The sequence below is a fragment of the Heptranchias perlo genome, chromosome 5, assembly GCF_035084215.1.
Source record: "Heptranchias perlo isolate sHepPer1 chromosome 5, sHepPer1.hap1, whole genome shotgun sequence".
NCBI lineage: Eukaryota > Metazoa > Chordata > Chondrichthyes > Hexanchiformes > Hexanchidae > Heptranchias > Heptranchias perlo.
The window spans coordinates 127,372,154-127,396,286 of record NC_090329.1 but is presented as its reverse complement, the minus strand read 5'-3'; the positions used below and the strand labels follow the sequence as shown (position 1 = coordinate 127,396,286).

General features: G+C 44.3%; 1 protein-coding gene across 4 annotated transcripts in view; it reads right to left on the bottom strand.

The window, feature by feature from the left end:
- Window positions 1–24,133, bottom strand: part of LOC137322096 (CSC1-like protein 2) — a 187,698-nt gene that overhangs the window by 11,127 nt on the left and 152,438 nt on the right. For all 4 annotated transcript variants that reach the window (XM_067985179.1, XM_067985182.1, XM_067985181.1 and 1 more), the window contains 5 exons: window positions 22,534–22,620; window positions 21,381–21,446; window positions 18,501–18,663; window positions 13,710–13,815; window positions 465–632 (listed from right to left, as the gene is read on the bottom strand). In XM_067985179.1, coding sequence (XP_067841280.1) covers window positions 465–632; window positions 13,710–13,815; window positions 18,501–18,663; window positions 21,381–21,446; window positions 22,534–22,620 — 590 coding nt within the window. The remainder of the gene's footprint in view (window positions 1–464; window positions 633–13,709; window positions 13,816–18,500; window positions 18,664–21,380; window positions 21,447–22,533; window positions 22,621–24,133) is intronic.

Below are 24,133 nucleotides of genomic sequence, written 5' to 3'. Positions count from 1 at the left end.
GTACACTCTGCTTTTCTTACCATTTCACCAACAAAAGTACAAAAAGAGTGAAAGCATATATGCATACACGTGCAAAAACAAGTATTGAGATCACATGCCCAATGACTGCGTCTATTATTCATTTTTTATTTAATCAAAAATGCAATTAGCCACATCTGGAATTCCAATTAGCCACATGCAGCTAGTGGCTAACGTATTGGACTGCACTGCTGTAGAGGAAAATCCGCATCCTCCAAACAGGCAAGCGCAACTTATTCCCAGCTTGAGAGGGAGAAGTGAGAGAAGGCCAAGGCTCCAGACAACCCCATCTTACCTCCAGCCTCGGAGGCCAGCCCTCTAGACAGGCAACCCCACTCGTTCTCCAGCCAGGAAGGAAGGAGAAATGGGCAGCAGGAGCAGCTGATGAAACAGAAAAGTAGAAAAAAAACAAGAAGTGAAAGTATATAAAATTGTCAACATCTTACCTGTTCTTACAGTAGAGAAGAAAAGCAGACACAACAGGCAGAGGATGGGAGCTGCCACCACTTGATTCACTGCTCCCGAGTGGATCTTCTTATCCAGTTTGGCAGGCAGATAGGCGTAGTATAGGTTATACCGGTCCACCAAGTGCTTCAACAGCATGTACATCAAACCTAACCACAGGCAAAAAAAAATTACTTCCTGCATTAATAAAAGTTCTGTAGAAATAAAGGAAAACCTACAGATAGCAAAAACCAAACAACTTTTTTTTTAAGGATTTTTTTTTTATTTTTGAGGAGAATTTTGACAATGGGGAAGAGATACAAGATGCAGGGGGTGAGAAAGAGAGTGCCAGGATACAGGGCCATGATAGCTAAAGGCACTGGTGGGAGAGGGAGGAGGGAAGAAGGAAAATGTATAGCAGGCCAGAACCAGGATAGCAAAGGGTATGAATTGGCTTGTACAGCTGAAGGAGGTTACAGGTTATAAATCCAAACTGGAAAACAGGAATAAGCAATCAAGGAACAAAGATTTAGATTTTAAACATCAAAATGTCTCCAGGATCTTTCTGGAGCACTTGGAAATTAAGGAATATTATGGAACACAGTGGGTGTACCAAACTTCCCAGGAAACGGAAAAAAAGTACCGAAGAGGGAAAAACAGAGCGTACCAAATAAAATGGGGAGAAAAGAGTCATCATCGCATGGAAGGGAGATGCAGAAAAAGACCCTTATTATGGGGACGAACGAGTAAAGGCAGACCCACACAAGTAGAAAAACACATTGAATGGGATTCATTTTAAAATGGAAGTATTCTGGTTTGATCTCCCAGCCAATTTGTTGCATTGGGGTGGGGGGTGGGGCTTGAACCCACATCTGTTACTCAGGAAGTGAGAATGCTACCAACCGAGCCAAGCAGGCATATGCTGCAACTGTACGTAATGAAAATTGTGCAGGACTCTGCTTTCCCTCTCCTATCCCAAAAATATAATTTTCTCAAACACTTGTCTGCATCGTTACCTCTGGAGTCCCCAAAGGGTCTGTCCTTGGCCTCCTCCTATTTCCCATCTACATGCTGCCCCTCGGCGACATCATCCGAAAACACGTCAAGTTCCACATGTATGCCGGCGACACCCAGCTCTACCTCACCAACAACCCTCTCGACCCTCCACTGTCTGATTTGTCACACTGCTTGTCCGACATCCAGTACTGGATGAGCAAAAATTTCCTCCAACTAAATATTGAGACGACCGAAGCCATTGTCTTTGGTCCCTGCTGCAAACTCCGTTCCCTAGCCACCGACTCCAACCCTCTCCCCGGCCACTGTCTGAGGCTGAACCAGAACCAGACCATTCGCAACCTTGGCGTCCTATTTGACCCTGAGATGAGCTTCCGACCACATATCCGCTCCAATACCAAGTCTGCCTACTTCCACTTCTAACATCGCCCGTCTCCGCCCCTGCCTCAGCTCATCTGCTATTGAAACCCTCATCTATGCCTTTGTTACCTCTAGACTCGACTATTCCAATGCTCTTCTGGCCGACCTCCCACCCTCCATAAGCTTGGAGCTCATCCAAAACTATGCTGCCCTTATCTTAATTCGCACCAAGTCCCGTTCACCCATCACCCCTGTGCTCACTGACCTACACTGGCTCCAGGTCTGGGAACGCCTTGATTTTAAAATGCTCATCCGTGTTCAAATCCCTCCATGGCTTCGCCCCTCCCTATCTCTAACCTCCTCCAGCCCTAAAACCATCCAATATCTCTGTGCTTCTCCTATTTTTGCCTCCTACGCATCCCCAATTTTAATCGTTCCACCATTGGCGGCCGTGCCTTCAGCTGCCTAGGCCCTCAACTCTGGATTTCCCTCCCTAAATCTCTCCGCCTCACTCCTCCTTCAAGACGCTCTTTTGGTCTAAGAGGTAGGTTTTAGTTTTTGGTCATCTGTCCTAATATCTCCTTATGTAGCTTGGTATTAAATTTTGATCGATAATCGCTCCTGTGAAGCGCCTTGGCATGTTTTACTATGTTAAAGTCACTATACAAATGCACGTTGTTGTTGATGACAGTTATGTTCTCTACTTTAAAAAAGATGAAGAACGAAAAAGAACTTTAATTTATACAGTGCCTTTCACATCTTTGGGATGTCCCAAAGTGCTGGATTATTTTTGAAGTGCAGTCACTGGTGTTTTGTAAACAAACATAGGTGCCAATTTGTGCAAAGCAACAGCGGAGAGATAAGTGACCAGTTCATGTTTTTGGTGGTGCTGTTTGAAGGATAAGGGGCGGCCAGTACCAGGAGAACTCCCCAGCTCTTCTTTGAATAGTGCCAACCGAACAGACAGATGGGACCTCAGTTTTAGTGTTTCATCTGAAAGACTACACCTTTGACAAAGCAGCACTCCTTCAGTCCTGCACTCAAGTGTGAGCCTAGATTATGTGCTCCAGTCCCTGGACTGGTACTTGAATTCATGACCTTCTGACTCAGTCAAGAGTGCTACCACTGAGCCAAGCTGACAAAGAAGATTATGTTTAAATAATGGAAATACATACTAGGAGTAACTATCCTTAAAAAAAAATTAAGTCAGTCTTATCTGAGAAGAGTGAAGAACCACATAGAATTGGTTTGCTTATCCTGATGAGTCTGTTAGAAATGCACCACCCAGTGTGATACTGAGCCATACTAATAAGGAAATTCCTAGGTTCAACCTCTGGTCTGTCCTGAGATAGCTGGTTAGATGATACAAGTTGCCTCAGGACTCACAGGGTAGGGTGGGCTGGGGTGGAGTGGAGAAATCCGACCAGGATAGTTGCTTATCACCATCATCCAGCGACCTCTTCTGGAAAGCCAGCTCACGTGGACAGAATTCAGCTCAGCCGTGAAGTTGTCATTGTCAAACAGACAGCCTCGTGGTTATGCTGCTGGACTAGCAACCCAGAAGTCATGAGCTCTAATCCCACCGTGGAAACTTGCAAAACTGAATTCAATAAATCTGGTAATTTGTGAGCTGGCATCAGAAAATGACCATGAAAACTGCCAGATTGTTGTAAAAACCCAACTGGTTCACTAATGACCTACAGGGAAGGGAATCTGCCACTTCTACCCAATCTGGCCTACATGCAACTCCTGTCCTATGTGGTTGACTCTTAATGCCCTTCAGGACAACTAGGGACGGACAATAGCTACTGCTTACTAGTGTTGCCCATATCCCAAGAACAAATAAATAACAGCTTGCCAACAATGTCCAGACTCTCAAAAGAATCGCTATTTGGGTGAGGTACTGGAAAGCTAACCATTGGGACCTTCAGGAGGAGGGAAATAACTGGGGTGATAAAAAGGTGCTTCTTGCAGTGGTGGAATGCTTCAGTTAATTACTAACAGTTAGCCCTTGCGATAGCTCAGCTCACCTGCAGCATAGTTACAAGACAAGGATATGGAACAAACGCGGGTACGTGGAGCTGAGGTACAGATCAGTTATGATCTAATAGAATGGCGGAACAGGCTCAAGGGGCTGAATGGCTTACTCCTGATCCTATGACTGGTGGGTCACTAAAACCAAGGCTAACCGACTACATCTCATTAAAGCAATTGTATGGGGCCTCCATACACAGACCGCAATGGCAGAGAGAGAGAGAGAGAGAGAGAGAGAGAGAGAGAGTCTGGAATGCAACAGAAACAAGTGGAGAAGCAGAAATGTTTTAGAAGTTAAGCTACTGTAAACAAATCAAAAATCTAAGAACATGAAACAACTGAAAGTTTAAGATGGTTAATTGCCTACTGACAGAAGAGTCTGTAATGGTTCAGTCTATAGACACCTTAATTAAGGCTTAACATTCCTATGGATTTGTTTAAAGAGCCACAATCCAAAAAAGAAAATGAACTGTAATGAAAGAGATCCAAAAATGAAGGATTATTAAAAAGAGAACGACCTTTTATAGATTTACCGAGACGTGTCCAATTTCACTCACCCACAAATGGGATTATAATAGTCTGCATCACTACTGTTTATGTCATGAGCTTGAAAATTGAATGTGGGGACTAATTATGCCACCAGCCTGAACTTAACTGATTACTAATTATTGTATGTATAACATCCTTTATCATCATGTCAAAACATCTCAAAAGTGCTTCACTGGGGTTGTCCCTGTTGTTCTTTGAGCAGTGCCATTGGATCTTCAATGATCACCTGAACAGGCAGTTGGGAACTCGCTCTTAAAGTCAGCCAAACCTTCTGTGGGTGGGGGGAAAGGGCATCTTCCTTGAGCTAAGCTGACACTACCTGTTACAAGAAGCTTGCACTAAGTTCACTGCTTATATTTGGCATTTAAACAGCTGGACATCCAAGAGTAATGGAGTACTTGAGATGTACCAACCGCATTCATCCAGATACAAAATGGCCACTTTGGAGGGTGGAATCACTGGCCTAGAATTTGCCAGAGCGGGGCATCTCGCGGTGAGAAACACAAGTTGGATTTTTGCTCCAATTAATTTTGTGCCACGAATTGTTGGAAGTGTGAATTGACAACGGCATGCGAGGACAACAGGACATCTGGGTGAACGCCGGGACCAATAGTCTTACCTCCTTACCCAATGAGATTTAAGGATTTAAATGGCTAGCAAAGCTCTGACGTGGCAGCCTGGGCAACTGATATTTCAATAAGCTTTGTTTAAGTAATCACTGAATCACATGCCTTTGGAACATGACACAAACATTAGTAAGACAGCCTTCTGCCCAGGGTTCAGATTGTTTTTTAATTCATGAAATTTGGGAACTGAAGGCAACTGCTGCTTACATGTGAAAGCTATATATTTAATAGCAATTCACAACAAATCAAATTTGCTGATCTTCCTCTCTGCTGGTCAGAAACATTTCTTGCTTTACCAGCTAGTTACTAGCGAGTGACATTCGCACCCTGTAAAGCACTTTCCAATCCGTTCTTTGTTTCCTTTCAGTTCTGTTAGTTGTATTCACTAACGATTTTTTTTTCCCTCTGAAGGATTTACTTCCCTCCATGACCTCCCCAGTTTAACTTGCATCTTGGTTGCGTGCTTTATATGCCGAATGATTATTAATTACTAACTTGATGTCTCTTGACATCAAGGCAGCATTTGACCACCAAGGAGCCCTAGTAAAATTGAAGTCAATGGGGATCAGGGGGAAAACTCTCCAGTGGCTGGAGTCATACCTAGCACAAAGGAAGATGGTAGTGATTGTTGGAGGCCAATCATCTCAGCCCCAGGACATTGCTGCAGGAGTTCCTCAGGGCAGTGTCCTAGGCCCAACCATCTTCAGCTGCTTCATCAATGATCTTCCCTCCATCAATGATCTTCCCTCCATCATAAGGTCAGAAATGGGGATGTTCACTGATGATTGCACAGTGTTCAGTTCCATTCGCAACCCCTCAAATAATGAAGCAGTCCGAGCCTGCATGCAGCAAGACCTGGACAACATCCAGGCTTGGGCTCATAAGTGGCAAGTAACAGGCAATGATCATCTCCAACAAGAGAGTGTCTAACCACCTCCCCTTGACATTCAACGGCATTACCATCGCCGAATCCCCCACCAACATCCTGGGGTCACCACTGACCAGAAACTTAACTGGACCAGCCACAAATACTGTGGCTACAAGAGCAGGTCAGAGGCTGGGTATTCTGCAGCAAGTGACTCACCTCCTGACTCCCCAAAGCCTTTCCACCATCTACAAGGCACAAGTCAGGAGTGTGATGGAATTATCTCCACTTGCCTGGATCAGTGCAGCTCCAACAATACTCGAAGCTCGACACCATCCAGGACAAAACTGCCCGCTTGATTGGCACCCCATCCACCACCCTAAACATTCACTCCCTTCACCAACGGCGCACTGTGTCTGCAGTGTATACCATCCACAGGATGCACTGCAGCAACTCACCAAGGCTTCTTCGACAGCACCTCCCAAACCCACAACCTTTACCATCTAGAAGGACAAGAGCAGCAGGCACATGTGAACACCACCACCTGCACGTTCCCCTCCAAGTCACACACCATCCCGACTTGGAAATATATCGCCGTTCCTTCATAATCGCTGGGTCAAAATCCTGGAACTCCCTTCCTAACAGCACTGTGGGAGAACCTTCACCACACGGACTGCAGTGGTTCAAGAAGGCAGCTCACCACCACTTTCTCAAGGGCAATTAGGGATGGGCAATAAATGCTGGCCTTGCCAGCGACGCCCAGATCCCATGAACGAATAAAAAAAAACTGGTTTTAAAGTGGAAGGCCATTGGAAACATAAATTACCCCATTAACAGGGTCCTAACTTTCTGCCATGAGTTTAAATAGTTTTTATAGCGCAAATGCAGCAATTTCTTGACACTCATGAGGAGGTTGACGGTGAGCTCCGGTATTTGCAAGGCTAAGGGCAGAGCAGCAGAAGCCGTCCAGCAATCTGTGGCGATTTGCAACTCATGGCGTATCTCCTCCTCGCCACAAATTAGTGGGAATTTATGCACTAATAACTGCAACAGCCATGAGCTCGCTGTGACTTTCCAGCAAATTCTGGGCCGTTATATTTAGTCTTCAAAGGGTTAGTAATGTTTTCCACACAGGATTATTTAGTGTTAGCCGTGGCTCAGTGGTAGCACTCTTGCGTTTGAGTCAGAAAATTGTGGGTTCAACCCCCCTGTCCAGGCACTTCTAGGCCGGCACTTCAGTGCAGTACTGAGGCAGTGCTGTATTGTCAGAGGAGACGTTTAACCGAAGCTCCGTCTCAGGTAGACATAAAAGATCCCACGCCACTATTCGAAGAGCAGCAGGGTAGTTCTCCCGGTGCCCTGGTCAACATTTATCCCTCAACCAACACTATTAAAACAGATTATCTCGTCATTTATTTAATTGCTCTTTGTGGGACTTTGCTGTGTGCAAATTAGCTGCCGCGTTAACCTACATTACTTTTGAAGTTTAGTCACTGTTTTTAAAAAGCAAAATACTGCGGATGCTGGAAATCTGAAATAAAAACAAAAAATGCTGGAGAAGCTCAGCAAGTCAGGCAGCATCTGTGGAGAAAGAAACAGAAACTTTCTTTCTCCACAGGTGCTGCCTGACTTGCTGAGATTCTCCAGCATTTTCGTTTTTTATTTCACAAGTATTTAAATGGCTGTGAAGCACTGATGTCCTGAGGATATGAAAGGCGCTATATAAAAGCAAGTTCTATGCATCTTTATTAGCTGATGCAAATTTTTTTAAACCATAAGTGAGCAATGAAGCAGAGACAAGAACATTTAAAAGGGAATTGGGTAAGGATTTGAAAAGTAAGAATATAAAAAGATACAGGGTAAAGAAACTTGAGTAAATAGCTCCAGTAGAAGAGATAGCACCAGGCAGGTGTGATAGGTCCAATGAGATTCTTCTGTGCTGTAATTTCTATGACTCCATTAGAAACTGCAAGGTCACAAGGTAGCTAGGGAGGAGGAAAGCCAGTCGACCCATCTTGGCTCATCCATCCAGAAAACGTAGTCTAATTTTTTTCTCCTCCCCCCACTCCAATCACAGCTGTTGCTAAGTGATGTGACATGCTTTTGAGGTAAAAGGGTTCTGGTTCCGCCCCCAAAAAATAACCTCAGCATCCACGACTCCAAACTTTACTAAAAATACTGGCAGCATTTGATTATTCAGGTGAAACAAAGGCCCCACAGGGAAGGATGGCACGAATACCGAACACACGTACTTCGGAGAGAATTAACTATGAAACAAAGTCAACTTCACTGGAGAGTCTTGTTAGATTACCCTTTCTGAACATCAGCACCTCTGCCTCAGCACTACTTTGTTCTTTGTTAAAAAGGTTATTTTGGCATAGATGGTTAAGGCAGAGAGAAGCTGGGCCAGAGCTCCTGAGTTCAATCCCTTCTCTACTGAGTTAGCTGGTCTCAGTCAGGGTGGCACGAGAGATGCCCCAATAATTGACCAGAGCGATTTTTATTCCCTCCCTCATTCCAGGAGCAGAGAGGGGACCTATTCTGGAGGAACAATCCTGGCAGATCTTCCCCCCTCAATCTCAAAAGCAGGGAGTCCGACTGCAGCACCCCTATTGGTGCTGGCTGAGTTCAGTTAACCCAGCACAGATTGTATATCAAACCTGGAACTTTCTGGTCAGCAGTGCTCAGTACACAAGGGGTAGTGACTTTTGCCCACTGAGCTATCAGGGAAGCTTGGATTTCATTTCAGTGCATGCTGCAGGGGGACTGGATGTCCTGCGTTTGATAGCCCATAATTACTGTGGTTTGAAAGGCCAAGTGAACGTTTCTTCAATATTTGTGCAGCTTATCATAGAATTCATGTAATAAAAAAAAAAAGAGGCCTTTCGGCCCAGTGCGTCTGTCCTAGCTTTTTAAACTGCAGCTAATCCCATTTCCCCGTCCTTTTCTTGTATCCTTTTACAGTCTTCCTTTTCAAATACTTAGCAAATTGCTTTTTAAAGGATGTTACAGTGTCTGTCTCAATGGCCATTCATGGTAAAGCACAAGGTTCCAATAACTTTCTGAAAATAAAATTCCACCAACTTCCCCCTTTGTTCTTCTAGCAATAATTCCGAGTCACCTTATTGATTTCCCACCAGTGGAAATGATCTTTCTCTATTCACACTCTCAAAAACCCTTCATAATTTTGCAAACTTCTATTAGATTCCCCCAACCCCTTAACCTCGTCTATTCCAATGAAAAAAGCCTCAATTATTTTCAGCCTTTCTTCATAACTTTAACCTATTAATGGAATCACTGTTCCATATTACAATCAATCCTTTAAAAAACACGTGGGGCAAAAAGAAGAGAAAGACGGGGGAAAAGAAGAAAAAAAAGGATCTTAATTTTTTTTTAAATGTTAGTTGACAAAACAATACAGGCTCCTGCTCTCTTGATCTGGTTATTTTCAATGACGTGAGCCACCTGACAATATACAAGGAGAGAAAGGGATGCAGAAGTTGAATTAATGAATGGCTTACACACAATAGGAGTTAGAATCATAGAATGATACTTGTAAACAATTTTACAACACCAAGTTATAGTCCAACAATTTTATTTTAAAATTCACAAGCTTTCGGAGGCTTCCTCCCTCCTCAGGTGAATGTCAAGAAATGTCACCTGAGGAAGGAGGAAACCTCCGAAAGCTTGTGAATTTTAAAATAAAATTGTTGGACTATATCTTGGTGTTGTAAAATTGTTTACAATTGTCAACCCCAGTCCATCACCGGCATCTCCACATCATAGAATGATACAGCACAGAAGGAGGCTATTCGGCCCATCGTTCCTATGCCAGCTCTTTGAAAGAGCTATCCAATTAGTCCCACTTCCCTGCAAATTTTCCCTCCAAGTATTTATCCAATTCCCTGTTGAAAGTTATTATTGAATCTGCTTCCACCACCCTTTCAGACAGTGCATTTCAGATCATAACTCGCTGCGTAAAAAATGATTCCCTCATGTCGCCACTGGTTCTTTTGCCAATTACCGTACAGTTACAGGGTATCCTATGAGTAGTTAAAACAAAATCAGCAGCAGTACATCAATTATTCAATGGAGTGAGAGACCCAGCGCTGGTTAATAACTTGACACTTGCAAAGTAGGCACATTCATTCCAGTCACCCTTCCTCCTTTTGACTTACTCGTTCTTGTTTGAGCTACTTGACCTCGTTGTCAACAGGTTAGTGCATTGGTAGCAATGCCCTCTGTGGGGGGGGGGGGGGGGGGGGGTGGGGGGGTGGGGGAAGAGGGTAATGCGCCAGAAATCTTCCTGCTTATCACTACCACCAGCAGGGACAGATCTACAGAATCACCCAGACTTCACCCAAGTGCTTTTCACACCTCAAAATGCTCTCTGCTGGCACTCCCAAATTTGCAAGAATGAAATCTAATATTGTGCTGCTCGATGTTTTTCATAAATCAAATGGATATTCATTGCTCTTTTTAAAAAAAAAAGAAAAAGAAAACTGGGAAAGTCATCCTGGAACTTGCAAGTAATTTATTGACCTCTGACTGACCCCATTTTCAAACAGCCTCCAATCCCTTGGCTTTTGGCAGGGATTATTTGGGCATTGACTTTAAGGGGTCAGGCCGGGTTAGCAGCTAAACATCACAAAAATGCTCCAGACTCCAGAATTCAAAGAAGCATAGAAGGAGGCCATTCAGCCCATCATGCCTGTGCTGGCTCTTTGAAAGAGCTATCTGATTAGTCCCACTCCCCGGCTCTTTCACTTGTGGCATTCCCTTGAGCAACGCCATAAGAAATCAGCGAGAAGTGTGAAAAATTTTACACACCCACCAATGTAGCTTACTAAAGTCCCAATCTCAGCGCTGGGGCATTATCGGTCGAATTTTTTAAAATTTGTTCACGGGATGTGGGCGTCGCTGGTGAGGCCAGCATTTATTGCCCATCCTTAATTGCCCTTGAGAAGGCGGTGGTGAGCCGCCTTCTTGAACCGCTGCAGTTCGTGTGGTGAAGGTTCTCCCACAGTGCTAATATACAGCTCACTAATATCCTCAATGTTAATGATAATTCAATCTGCCAGGAAGAGAACCCATTTGTTTTGGGAATTTTCACTCTTTGCTGTGAATTGAAATTGTGGGATAAACTTTTCAACCACAAACTTTTAAAGCTACTGTGTGCCTTAAAATGGAAGGAATAACTAGGAGGAGTACTTTCTGTACAAAGTACTCACTCTTCCATTATTTATTTAAAAAATACTGTGGCTTTTTTTTTTAAAAACACAAGATTTTTTCCCCATAGAGACCCACCACCAACAACTTGCATTTATACGGTGCCTTTAACATTGTAAAATGTCCCAATGCGCTTCACAGGAGTGTTACCAAACAAAATTTGGGTCACCATACTGTCACCCTGCCTCCAGGCCACTCTGTTGAAGCCACAGAAGGGATGGAGTCTTGTGAATTGCAGACTGGCTATGACTTTGGACTACTGACAGCAGTGGATTGTCTAACAGGCAGCCCACGGGCTCCTTCTCATATTAAACCCACAGTGCCAGTTTCAACTATGATCGTGAGCTGGAATTAACTGTAGCTGAGAATCAGCTGTGTGTGCTTTATGCGAGAGGGAGGGGAGGCCGGATAAACGGTTCAGATGCAGCCCTTTAAATTTCCTGGTCCTGGCAGACTACAAAAGGCTGCTACCTAACTGGTGAATTTAGACCAATGAAGGAGCAACCTTTTTGCACCAGTCCTCCAGCCAGGGAAGTTTAAAGAGCTGAGGTTGAATCTTCAAATTTACAAGTTTCAAGGGAGAGGGGTAAGAGGAGGAAGGGAAGATTGAAGGGGGGGTGGCATGGAATAGAAGGAGAAGGATGGCAATGAAGATGCACAGAGGAAACAGCTTGAATTGTCTGTGGTTGGGGAGTTGTAAAGTGTGTATGAGGTCTCTCTGTGCCATTGGCTTGGGGGAGGGGAAAGAGAGAATGCCTGGCTATTTGCATACATTGGAGTCTGGTTGAGTGTGCATTTATGGGCGAGTCTGGCTTCTCGTGCCTATGGCAGGTCTCAAGTGTGTATGTGCATAGTGCTGCTTTGTGGTGTATGGGGAAGTTTGAACCTTCTGCGCATCAGATCTTGCATTTCTGCCCAATCATGTGGTCCACTCCTTACTTTTGATACAAATATCTGGGCTCTGGTTCTAAAAGGTGGACAGTTCCAAAGTAATTTACAATGCAGTAATCTGCTAAGGTGGTTAAGGCTACAAAATCTAATAGTTAAGTTAATACAGCTTCACTGAATCAGAATTTAAATTAGAGAGAGAACTTTATAGATTGGAAAGTACTTGTAAATTTCAGACTCCAGGTCATCAGTACCCAGCAATAATATAACTGGCTCTCTTAAAAAAAAATTGTTTTGCATCTGTAACAAAGAATGCCATATTTGTGCAACATTACACAAACACACACACACACACACACACACACACACACAGACGTTTATTGTGGGCAATTTTTAAAATGCAGCATCCATCAGTATAGATGGTGACAGGCATTAAGTGCCAAATTTATTTGTGAATCAATGTCCCTTTGCCTGGAGGGGTGAATAATTTCAATGTGCTTGCGATGAGGATTATCAAGTTTCTAGGGAGATTTTTACATTCAGTCATCCAGCAGAGAATTCTGACCTACCTTCCACAACTTTCTCATCTCCTGCCAGGAAGATGCTGACTTCCTGGTAGCACTCTGGTACCTCCACATAAATGGTCATTCTTCTTGTGTCAGCATGGACAAGTGTCAGCAAGGGAGTCAATCGGGGAGGGCACTGCAACTGGGCACGATCCTCTCCTCACCTGCACATTTTCCAGAAGGGGTCACTGGAAAGCAAACAGGAGAGGGAATCCTGCCCAGCTCTTCGCTCCCTAGCCAAGGAATGCTGAGCCCAATTGTAGCATCCCTCCTGTTGCCTCGGCTGAGGTCAGCTAACCCAGCACAAGGCGAACCAGGGACCTTCCTAGTCTGCATAGCTCAGTGCCAGGCCATGTGGTGCACATAACCACTAAGCCTTCAGGGAAGCTCAGAAGTTATTCATTTAACAAAAAACAATTGTACAAGGATAATGCTTCGCTAAGCAGCCACTGCTGGTTAATCCTTTGCCAGCACCATAAAAACCTTTTAATTAAAAAGGAATGCTAATGCACTGTAACCAATACATTTATTATGGTTCAATTTTCACTCCCTCAAGGGATGTTTTGATTAGCTGTAAACCAATAACTGGAAAGTACTTTTACTTGCAGTTAAACATGACATAGCCAACGAATACCATGGAAAATACTAAGGATCATTAAGTTGTGTAAAAGAAAATAGTACACTGCATTGATTGTAGAGTGGTCAGCTTTCAGAAGAGGTCACTGTTGTTCCATGTGAAAATCAACACAGCGAATTCAGCTGGGAGGGCTTAGCATCAGGATCACATACTCCCAACCCAAGGGGAAAGGGCATCCAGATGCATTGCTATCTCTATAATTCCCATCTCCTTTCTTGACTACATTTTTGTGTTATCTTGTTCCACATATCCACTATCTTGAGGAACATTTTTCCATCTAATCTCAAAACTCACCAATTGCTGATGGGGAGGGGCATTGCACCTGGGACAACCCACCCACCAAGATGGAGGGGCATTGCATTTGGGATGTCTCTCAGACGACGGGAGGGGCACTGCATCTATGTTAAGCCACCGACATTTAAGGAATGGACGGCACATCTGGGATAACCATTCAACTTGCTAACAACCCAAATACTCACCAAATGGAACTATAATGGGACATGTGATGCTGTAGGTCATGACGACAGTGAAGACACACATCATCCACCCATAGGCTGCTCCAAACTGAAACTCGTACGCTTGATGCTAGCAAAATAGAGTAACAAACAGGCACAAGTCAAACCAAATTGCAAATCTCAGCAGAAATGTTTGATTATAAACTGAAGAGACTGACTTGATGGTGGGAGGAAGCTTAAAGATCAACAAAGACAGTAATTAAGTAGGGGGAGGCTTCAATTCTCTCATTTCTATGTGTGCAACTTAATTCAGTTAGCTCACATCATTGGGCTCTAACTCCTACAAGCCAGTTCACTAACAATAATATTATTCTACATTAAAAAAAACTAGTGAATGAGAACAGGGTGATGCAATGGGTTATACGCGGTCTTTTCACGCCTGGACCTCTGGCACAGATACAGCCCAGACCAATGGAATGTAGTAGCCTCTCTCAGTTGGCTCCAAGGGTCCTAATGGGCACAGATGGTCCGACAACAATAATCAGCCCTTTAACATGGCACTAAACCGGCAATCTAACTCTAGAGGTGAGAAGATCATAGGTGTGTGAAATGCAAAAATATTACTGTGGTTCAACTAGAGGTCATTCTTCTGGGGCTGAAGTAGACTGTTCAGATGGACACGAACGAGCATTACTCTGCTATTAACAACTTGGGATTGTTTGATGCTAACACTGGATGTCTGAAATGGAAATATTTCATTTGCCAATATCAACATCACTCAAAATACAAGTTAGTAAGAAATCACAGATAATAGAATGCCACAGCACAGAAGGCGGCCATTCGGCCCATCGTGCCTGTGCCAGCTCTTTGCAAGAGCTATCCAATTAGTCCCACTCCCCTGCTCTTTCCCCTTCAAGTATTTATCCAATTCCCTTTTGAAAGTTATTATTGAATCTGCTTCCACCTCTCTTTCAGGCAGTGCATTCCAGATCATAAATCCTCAGCAGAACATTTTGAACTTTTAAAACATTTAAGTTGCAGTTCTTTAGAACAGTGCTTTGTAATAGATTGCAGCAAAAATGCTTAGCGGATTTAACTTGGTTCTCTTTAAAATGCACATTTCTGCTCTCTCTTTCAGGAATATGCCTGAATCTAGAGGGTAGTGCTCAGCAGAGGAAGCCAAAAGATACTGGCCAAGAGCTAGTCTTCTCTTAAGACACCAGCTGTTGTAAGGAAAGGGGTAAATGGGGTTAAAGCATAGGCTTTCAAACTGGGGTTGCTGGAGCTTGTGGAAGGTAGGGGTGGGGGCGTTTTCCACGAAGGAAATTCAAGGAGTATCTGAGATGACCAGATTTCTATTGTTCCATATTTCCTTTGGGTAGCTGGCAAAGGGGTCCCTGACAGCACTTCAATATTTTCAGGTGGTCAACCCCAGAGAAAAGTTTGAAAACTAGTTAGTTAAGGCAAGGCATATCGTTGTGGGGGGGAAGAGGTGGAGAAAGGTTAAAAAAAGAGTAAAGGAAATTCTACTTGCCATACCCGATCTAGGAGTGCTCAGTGCTGCCACTGTAAAAAAAGGTGGAAAGTGTTCCATTCCCTTATATGGAACTAGACTGCACTAAACAATTCTTAAACTATTAGGAGGAGCTGTGCAGTACCTTCACACTCCCAAAGCAATGGCTGTAAAGAAACAGCACTGGAGAACATTAGTCCAATACTAATCCAATTGGTCTAACTTTGTACTGAGTTTTACGTGTGTTGGCGCAAACTACATAATATAACCAACGTACCAGATGTGTTCAGACTGCCTGCTGACATCACTTTACCTGTTTCTGCCTCTTCCATTTCTTTCTTGTGAATCCAAGTCTGCTTCCAAACATCTATTTTCCCCTGTCACCTGTTCTCATCTTTTCCTCCATTTTACTCATCTTTTCTTTCCTTTTCTCTTTCTCTTTCACTTCCTCCTGTTGTTTGCTCTCCATTTCCTTCCTTTCTTTCTCACTTCCTAAGGATTGCGAGCAATGAACAGGATGAGGTTTCCTGGGCTAGTCTCAGGACGGCAAGATCGGCAAGAGCGCGTTGTGGGCCCTGACAGTGCTTAGAGAGCGAAACTGCACTATAAACAAGATCCAGACAATAGTGAGGACCTGGATGAAGATGGGCCAGAGAATATATCAGCATCATTAGGATGAAGAGTACATTTGTGAAAGGGGCAGAAAAAGCCCTCAATTGATCAAATAAAACACAGCATTAGGACTGTAACACTTTATATCAACTGAGGAAATGGCTACTTTAAATTTTTGTTAATATTGTTCCCTTAATTTTTTTTGGACAGTTTTCTTTACCCTGTCCTGAAGACCATCGCTTGTTCTAACGTACAAGTCACCAGTCACACTCAAATACCTCACATTCTTCATGGATGCGTCCAGACATTGTTGGCAGATGACTCACCCTTGCGTGGCACATTAGCTCAACCCAGTCCTGTTCTCACCAGACACCCACCCTTGTATACTTTCCAGCAGAACAGTGATCAGGAGTAAGAACCCATTCAAATTTTAACTCTGCTCACCCCCGAGGCACAAAGGTAAATTGTAGCACAGTGCAGGGATCAAACCTGGGGGACAGTCTGGTGTGCAATATTCAGCTATACCGTGGGTACTCCCATTTTAAATTGAAGATTAAGATTTACATCTATTTTTCCTGCCAAGCAGTTAGCTAACTATGAGTGCTATAGCAGCTGGATGAAATGCTTCAGCATGCCTCTGAATCTCAACCATTAGCAGGCACACAAGAGTAGATTGAACTAGGAGCTAGGAGTAGGACTCCTGAACTGTGTAAAGTTATCTGGCCTCCACTCTGCATTTACTCAGGTGACGAGGGCAAGGCATACAGCTCAATGACTTGGCAAAAATCAGACGCAATCCCATGCTCTGAGGTCAGATGTTGGCTCCAATGTGGACAGGCAGCCAGATCACCCTCTGCTTTTGGAGGTACTGTAACTAGCGGCATTTGCAAGTGGGTATTTATCAGTCTGCATTGGCAGAAGCTTACAACCCCCAGGTACAAACAGAGTTCATTTCAGAAGAGCAGTGCTAGAGAAATGCAGCCTGTGGTGAAAGAACCTTGCACTGCTGTTGGCAGCAGCTTTTAAATGTAAAAACAGCTGCCAAAAAGGCTGCGCTGGTTTGGAGACTAAACACATACGAGTAGAGAACCATCTCACTCGTATGACCCTTAGTAAAGAGCCCACTTTGTAATCCCTTTAAGGTTTTAAGACAAGACTCTGCCTAGTGGTTATATACAGAGGGCCACGCTTGCGAGAAAATCACAACTACCAGTAAGAACTAATGCTGACCACTTAATACCTGGTTTATAGTGGACAAAAAAAGAGGGGTGACTGGGCGACGCAGTGGGTTAGCATACTGTCCTGCCATCGCTGGGGCTGAGGGGGGCAATGGGTTACCACACAGGCCTGACACTTCTGCAACAAAATGGGGCAGTGGGTTAGAATATTGTCTGTTCATCTATGGGGCTGAACAGGGCAGCAGGTTTGCATACTGCCCCAACACCTCTGGGACTTGGGTTCAAATCCAGGCCAGACTGACCAGATGAAAATCTCTCCCTTGCAGAGTCTCAGCCCAGCTCCTAGTGCACACAAGTCTGAGGCACGAAACAGGCCACAAATTTAACACTAGATTCATGGATGCCACAGGATGGCTCTTATGGAAAATGTTGGGTTTAAAGCACATTGTTGGGAGGGGTGGGGGGGGGGGGGAAAGAGGGTATTCACAAACTTATGAGTTAGCACACAACATGAACAGAATTGCTAGAAGATACTCAATAATTCTAATTACATTTGTTCAGCCCGTTGAGGTTCATTCTGCACAGCTCTTTGAAATCTCCATGAATCATAGAAAGTCACGGCACAGGAGGCCGCCATTCGGAACCATTGTGTCCGTGCCGGTCATGCTTCAGATTCAGGATTTTAATACCAGTTACCAGACTAATGAATCGATTGTGATATGACAGTAGCTTCAGTAGATTGCAATGATAAACCCCAAATAAGTGGGCTGCCTGTGTAGTATGTCAAGAGTATCAATTCAAGGCAGGAGGGGCATTCAAACGATTCAACACAAGGAAAGTTCCTGCTTTCGGGCAAATGCAATGGTGGGGGTGGGGGTGGGGGGAGGGAAGAGAAGAACAGGGACGAACACAAAAATACACAGAACTTAACAGTAAGTTTTTTTTTCTTGGCTAGCTGAGTCTCATTACCACGTTTAAGAATCTCCAAACCAAGCTACTGAGAATCAACACAGTTAAGAGCTTCTGGTTGCCTGATAGAGTGCGCACTCTCTCCCCTTGTATGGGGGCACTTCACTTAAAGTCCAGAGCTTAGGTACAAGTTGGCAAAGACCCAGGCCTAAGGAACTCCAAGCATGAGTAGAGGGATTGCTTGAGGTTAACCATCTAAAATCATGCAGCTCCCCAGCACAGACCACTGGTAAGCTGCTTGCCCAGCCAGGCCACACCTGACCAGTTCTGTCTGCAGGGTTATCCGGAGCTGCCATGGGATGAACTCTAGCTCCCAGCGATGGATCTACTGATCCACAACCTTAATTGGCAATTACAAAGCAGCACTGAAAGTCTGCCTGCCCACTCTTTCAACTGGGAGTATGATATGTATGTCATAATCAGAGAACTGGGAGAGAAAATAACTTCAAACATGGGCTTTCAAAAGAGTTCTAACCTTTCGTTATGAGAAACAATACAGGGCTGGTATACCAGGAGAAAGATAGATAAAACAATGAAACCTACACGCTTGACGTTTTTCCTCTCCGCCGCTGACTTGGCTAAGGATAGGCGGATCATGTACATCAGCAGGCCTGGGATGCGTAGCAGATCCATAGCATTTCCAATGAACGCAGAAGCAATCACATAGTTCACAAAAAAAGCGCCATTATCAGGGAGAAAGACACACCTAAAACAGAAAAGAAGTTGTAGAAATTAACGCAATAAGGAACCGGAAAAGAGTTGAAGATCACCGCTTTTAAATAATTAGAAAACTCATTTTATGGGATTGTATATAGTGATGGTCCCGATGAACGTGCTCTTGCATTGACAATGGAGTAGGAGCAAACTGAACTGGTCCTTCGTTGCAATGTCCCTTGAAATGTATTCCCAACTTCAGTTGAGTGCATTTGTGGGACATTAAAGCTGGATCTCACCCCTCCAGACCACAGCAGGTTGGTGTTTGAACATCTATATCAAAAACAATGTTAATTGAGTGTATTCGTGGCATAGAGCTCCTTTACAGTAGAAGCTGGTCAGAGAAAGGAAATGGAGCAAGGGTGGGTTCTTGTAAAATGAAGAGGTTATTCAGTAATTCCTCTCATTCACTCGGTCAAACACTCAGACCATATCCACAGAAGTCGGGAATAACCCCAAGATTACAGTAACGGTCATGAATCTCAGAAGCAAATGCTTAAGCTTCTTTATAAAATCAATGCAGATTAATAAAATCCAATGACTTCTTTCAAACTCTCAGCTGCGATTTGCTGCACCTTTGAGAACAGTAACCTTTATAAAGCCCACTAGAGGGCATTGCGCACAGAACAAAGATACCAAACAGTGAATAATGATTTACTGGTACGGAGGCTTGAGTTATGAAGGCGAATATATAATGTTCAGCTCTTCGCACCAACTTTAGGGTGAGTTATGAAAGCCGATATACAATACACAAAGTTGTTTGTGCGCACTTTAGGGATGCATTGAATAGGCAGATATATTTATATGCACTGCTCGTATACAGTTAGCCCCAAACCAACAATGCCAACTGCTCCCAATAACCCACTGTTAGGTTAAAATCGGGTCACCTTCCAACTGTTCCACAATTTAATCGTTTCACTAAGGACATAACTGCACATCAACTGAACATCTGAACAGTGCCCGCCAGGACACTCACCCCTGCAGAGGTGTGCGTGTGTGAGGAAGAAAACATCACTCACAGATGGCAGCACAGTACAACGCATGCTTCATATTTAACAGAATGAACCGCCTTAGCGAGCCCTGCACTGCCTGGTATAGGATCGAGCTACACAAACCAGGAAGGTCACTTGGTGAAGAACTAGACGGTTGCTGACACCCAGGTAATGTTCTGCAGGATTGGGGAAGAGAAGCAAAAAAACAGGCAGAAAACATGGTTGGTGGGGAGGGGAGGGGAATACAATGAAACAGATCAAACTCTGTTCTTGAGGTTCATGTCATTTGAACCCTTTGATAAGACTATTTGCTTCTAACTCTTCCACCCTGCCCTCATTATTCTCAATGTAATGAGTCTCTAACCCATTACTCAGTATTAGTGCTGCTGATTACGATTCTGGTCATTTTCAGGTAGTTGCTGTACATCACGTCTTGTGAGATCAGATTCTGGTTAATGTCATTGCTAGGTGCAGATTATTACTGTAAGACACTGCTGTTGTTGTAAATCCCAGCAATGCCATAACATTTCAATTAGCTTTATTAATAGAATATAACTGCTTTGCCAATGTAATGATGGTATAATAGCAACCCAGAAGGTAGACCAAACATTCAGTGGTCCGAAGGGAGGACAGAGCATGTAAATGCAATGAAAGGGTCTTTGGCACCTTTAGGGCTCACTGGAACATCTAATATACACACAAACACCACTCGTGTCTCTTCAGGACGAGGCCCGACAGTTCCATTTTTCAGACATCAGCATCCAGGGTTTCATGAGTTGCAGATACATGAAAACATTTCAACTAAAGATGATACGGAATGTTTTTATTTTGTTCCCTTTGCAGGTCTGCAGGCACCATTACATCAACCATGGAGCTGGGCAGGTGATCTACTGAGGCCTCTGCTGCTCTGACAGTGGGCGGTAGGTGAGGGGTGAAGATCAGGCCTTGGGCAACATGCTCCAAGTACGCCTCCCCCGACTCCCCAAACACTAACAGCTGCTAGATATCCCGGAGAAACATGAAATACATAAAAAGCCGAGGAAGAGAGAAGGGCCAATGAAGTTAGTCTCCCACTGCATCATCCAGCTACAGCTCCAATGCCCCTAACTGTTTCTGTCTACACTTCAAAAGTACTTCATTGGCTATAAAGTGCTTTGGGACGTCATATAAATGCAAGTTTGTTCTTTTCTTTATACTGGCCCACCTGAGGGATTACTCTAAAGATCTGAGTAAAGGAGCTCTCCCTAATATCTGTTTTAAACATACTTTTCACCAATTTAAATTCTACTCCTGGCTTACTCTTCAGTAATAATCTGGGTTTACCCTATCATTTCATATTCTCAATAAAGTTCCCGCTCATAACGAACATCGTAACTGCGGAGTTTGAGCTAGTCTAATTGTTCCACGTAACTTATTTCCTTCAGCTCTTCTCTGCACCGCCTCATGAACGCGCATTTATTTTCGTTGTCATCGAGAGGTGATGGCTCCTCCTGATTTTCTCTACCCTGGCTGTTGAACCCAGTGCGTAGAAGGTCACAGGCAGGTCCCCTCATTCTGCTTTCACCTATCTACTAGCATCTCTCTCAAATTCCATCTTCCTTACTTGTGTCTGTGTATACACTAAGAGGGGCGGGCGGTGGAAAAAAGTGGCAAGAGGAAAGAGTGAACCAACAGGATGAGTCACTAATATGGAGGTGGTTTATCGTCAGATACTCACTCAAATCGAACAGTGGCTTCTTCCAGAAACTTCTTGTCAAACAGCCAACGAAAAAACAGGTCCAGGCTGGAATAGAAACAAGTACTGTTTTAGAGAGCAATGTGCAGTTTGCAGCCTGACTTGCTGTAAAACCATTATGACTGGACCGGCTGAGCATTTATACTCTGTTGCACGATTTGTCTCCCTTCACCTTTAATGCTCTTTACAATCCATTTTCCTGCACACAATCTAAAACAATTAGTTTTAAAATCAGTACACCTTTGGGAGCCCTTATATGAACTTGGATGGCTTTATTTTGGGAAAAGTTAAGATTTTGCTGAATGCTCACTCAGCAATTTCCAGCTGCAGAATCTATTCTAAAACTTTTGGAAAGTAAAATACGGGTTGCAGTGAGATGATGCTAAACTCATGCTATCTAAAGGCTCCATGTTTGGAATCAGGATTCAGGTTCCAGTCTCGACAATGTGGGAGGAGGTGTCAGATCAATAATACGATTTAAATAAACTATCGTCACTCACTTTTAAAAAAAAACCAAGGCATTCCAGTTAAGACCTGGGGAACAACTGAGTTCTACAGCATGGAATTATGGCATACACATCCTACACATTCTAATTCACAGCCTTTTACGGAGTTGATCAGTTCTATGGGGGGGTGGGGAACACATTGAAGCCAGAGGTTGCTTGTATTTAAAAAAAGGGGATGGGAGAAGACAATGACAAAGTACATTGAACATGAGGTTCTGACCCACTGAATGTTGAGATTGGCATTCTTGCCCCACATCACAGCAAATCTGCCCTTTTAAAATGAACATAAAAAAAGGTTGATGAGGATTAACATGGGGGTGATTCTTCATGCTTACCTCGATACGAAAGGGCTGACACCTGCATGTGAACCACCACATTCCTTGTACTTACCCTGACGCTAAAGGCCAGACACCTGGAAGAGTGGGTCGCAGGCCTTCTACTTACCCCTACACTAACAGTGACACTGGGATTATGTACCCTCCCACTCCTCCCCATTCTTTGTACTTACCCAGACACCGAAGGGCTGGCACTGTCGCCAGACTGGTGGAGCAGAGACTGCATGTGTGTGTGGAGAACCGCTGGGGCTCCTGCACATTGAATCGTCTTTTTAAACACGAGAATCGACTCACCTGCTGAGACCCAGTGATGGTAGAATCAAGACCATGAATATAAGGAAGGTGTAGCATTTGTGCATTGTTGTTCGATTTTCCCCTGACCTGCAAGAGATGTTGCAGTGATTAAAACCTACAAGGATTTGCAGGCCTCCGTTGTAGCACGCTCGCCCGAGTTAGAAGGCTGCGGATTCAAGCTCCACATCCAGAGACTAGAGCACATAATCTAGGCTGACCTTTGTACTGAAGGTGTACGGCACTGCAGGAGGCAGCTGTCTTTCGGATGAGACGTTCTCGCGTCGAAAAGACGGCACCGTTCAGGTGGACATAAAAGGTCCCCGGCACTTCTCATAAAGCAGGGGAGTTCTCCCGGTGACCTGGCTAATATTTACCCCTCAATGGACATGACCGAAGACAGATCAATTTCTCATCATCTTATTGCTATTTGTGGGACCATGCTGTGCACAATTTGTCTGCCAGGTTTGCTACATTTCAACAGCAATTACATTTAGGAACTTAATTGGGTATGAAGCACTTTAACACATTAGGAGGTCGTGAAAGGTGTGTAAATGCAAATTTTCTTTCCTTAATAAAAACATGCAACTCAAAATCTTTCTCCCCTCCGACTAATATACACCCACCCACACATCCCTGCTATTCTCCTTGGTCTGGGGGGGCGGTGGGGAGGTCAGCCCAGCCTACACACGTCTCCAAGGGTGCACTCAAAATCATCATTTTTTTTATTCGTTCATGGGATGTGGGCGTCGCTGGCGAGGCCGGCATTTATTGCCCATCCCTAATTGCCCTTGAGAAGGTGGTGGTGAGTTGCCTTCTTGAACCACTGCAGTCCGTGTGGTGAAGGTTCTCCCACAGTGCTGTTAGGAAGGGAGTTCTAGGATTTTGACCCAGCGACGATGAAGGAACGGCGATATATTTCCAAGTTGGGATGGTGTGTGACTTGGAGGGGAATGTGCAGGTGGTGTTATTCCCATGTGCCTGCTGCCCTTATCCTTGTCCTTGTCCTTCTAGGTGGTAGAGGTCGCAGGTTTGGGAGGTGCTGTCGAAGAAGCCTTGGCGAGTTGCTGCAGTGCATCCTGTGGATGGTACACACTGCAGCCAGTGCAGCGGTGGCGAAGGGAGTGAATGTTTAGGGTGGTGGATGGGGTGCCAATTAAGTGGGCTGCTTTGTCCTGGATGGTGTCGAGCTTCTTGAGTGTTGTTGGAGCTGCACTCATCCAGGCAAGTGGAGAGTATTCCATCACACTCCTGACTTGTGCCTTGTAGATGGTGGAAAGGCTTTGGGGAGTCAGGAGGCGAGTCACTCGCCGCAGAATACCCAGCCTCTGACGTGTTGTAGCCACATTATTTATATGGCTGGTCCAGTTAAGTTTCTGGTCAATGGTGACCCCCAGGATGTTGATGGTTGATCTTGACCTGCCAGCAGATGCTGGAACAGTTGCCAAGCCAGGAGATATTAGGAGGGAAATCCAAAAACTTGGTCAAAGAGAGGGGGTTGTTAAGGAGGGTCTTAAAAAGGAGAGAGAAGTGGACAGTTTTAGGGAGGGAATTCTAGAGCGTGGGGCCTAAGCAGCTGAAGGCACTGCTGTCAATGGTGGGG